The sequence below is a fragment of the Diaphorina citri genome, unplaced genomic scaffold (assembly GCF_000475195.1).
Source record: "Diaphorina citri unplaced genomic scaffold, Diaci psyllid genome assembly version 1.1 scaffold4579, whole genome shotgun sequence".
Lineage (NCBI taxonomy): Eukaryota > Metazoa > Arthropoda > Insecta > Hemiptera > Psyllidae > Diaphorina > Diaphorina citri.
The window spans coordinates 1-1,734 of record NW_007381977.1 but is presented as its reverse complement, the minus strand read 5'-3'; the positions used below and the strand labels follow the sequence as shown (position 1 = coordinate 1,734).

The 1,734-nt window shown below is 42.5% G+C and overlaps 1 protein-coding gene across 1 annotated transcript; it reads left to right on the top strand.

Moving 5' to 3' along the window:
* Positions 1 to 968: 968 nt before the first annotated feature.
* On the top strand, positions 969 to 1,386 carry LOC113472279 (tyrosine-protein kinase-like otk; the record flags this gene model as incomplete). The annotated part of the gene is made up of 2 exons (XM_026831957.1): positions 969 to 1,146; positions 1,286 to 1,386. Coding segments are annotated over exons 1-2 (271 nt in total), but the record flags the coding sequence as incomplete, so codon positions are not given.
* Positions 1,387 to 1,734: the final 348 nt, after the last annotated feature.

The window sequence follows — 1,734 nt, the reverse complement described above, 5'->3', positions numbered from 1 at the left end:
ACGGAAGAGTAAATTTTTATTTTAAAAGAGGCTGTCGATCAGAGCGTAACTACATAGTTCAATGTTCTCATTTTTCAGATCTGGACCCGATGAACGCTTCCTCCATTGAGCCTTCGTCTGAGTCTTCATTTCACATCTTACCTGAACACAGTCATATCGTGTTCCATTGTCTTGCACCGCGGGGGAGACCCACACCCAAAGTATCCTCAGGATAAAATCCGCCCCGGGCGGGAATCGAACCCGCGGCCTAGCGCTTACAAGGCAGACGCACTACCAACTAATCCATAATATTGTCACCGTAAAGACAAACGCATGAAGAACTGGCAAAGGGTGATAAAAATATTTTTCTTACCTTCAAATTGCACGTATGTATATGGTCCACCTTCTCCAATACATAGTTACTTTGCTATCGCTATGTTTCTGTATTGATATTGTCCATAATATTGTCACCGTAAAGACAAACGCATGAAGAACTGGCAAAGGGTGATAAAAATATTTTTCTTACCTTCAAATTGCACGTATACGGTCCACCTTCTCCAATACATAGTTACTTTGCTATCGCTATGTTTCTGTATTGATATTAAGGTTGTGTTGTGGGGTTCTTTATAATTACAGCATTTATAGCGGTCACTTTAATTTCACACTTAAGAGACTCCCTAATTACAACAGTGCCGAAATGTTAACTTCTTTGTTCTTTCTCATGAAAGGAAAAGAAAGGTTTTGCACTTCATTCTTTCACACGATTATTTTTCCTTCTTTGGATGTTACACAGGAAACCGCCGACTATCCCGATATAGGCTCACAGCAAACGGAGGGTCGGATTTATAGTCTCAAGTTGACTTTTATATTGAACCACTTTTGAACGTGTTTTATGCATTTGCGCTTCAACGGAAGAGTAAATTTCTTGTCAAAAAGAGGCTGTCGATCAGAGCGTAACTACATAGTTCAATGTTCTCATTTTTCAGATCTGGACCCGATGAACGCTTCCTCCATTGAGCCTTCGTCTGAGTCTTCATTTCACATCTTACCTGAACACAGTCATATCGTGTTCCATTGTCTTGCACCGCGGGGGAGACCCACACCCAAAGTATCCTGGTCGGGAGGACCTCAGCACAGTAGTCTATCAAGTCATGATGGTAAACTAACCATCAAGGATGCCAGTATATCCTGAACACAGTCATATCGTGTTCCATTGTCTTGCACCGCGGGGGAGACCCACACCCAAAGTATCCTGGTCGGGAGGACCTCAGCACAGCAGTCTATCAAGTCATGATGGTAAACTAACCATCAAGGATGCCAGTATATCCCGCCATGGAGGCAACTATTCTTGTGTTGCTGAGAATCTGGCGGGGTCCAAACGAGTGGAGTTCACCTTGATTGTGACCGGTGAGTAACATTACAGGAGGTAATGGTATAGGTGATCCGTTTTTGTAACTCATTTTCTGTATTATAATAAGATCCCAATATAGCTACATCCAATCTTCTGCTTTTACTTAGTGTTTTCCCTCTCAAGTGGGGTCGACATTTCGTGTTTGTGTTTTCCAAGCTGCTCGATTCTGGGCAAGGCTGCAATCCAAGTTTTTCTCTTTCAAATCTTCTTTGATCTTGTCCATGTATCTTATTTTCGGTCTTCCTCTGTTTCTCTTCCCGCTCACGTCCATTCTTCTCACTCTCTTTCCCACATATGCTTCCTCTCTTCTTTCCACATGTCCAAACCACTGAAGTCTTCTTTCC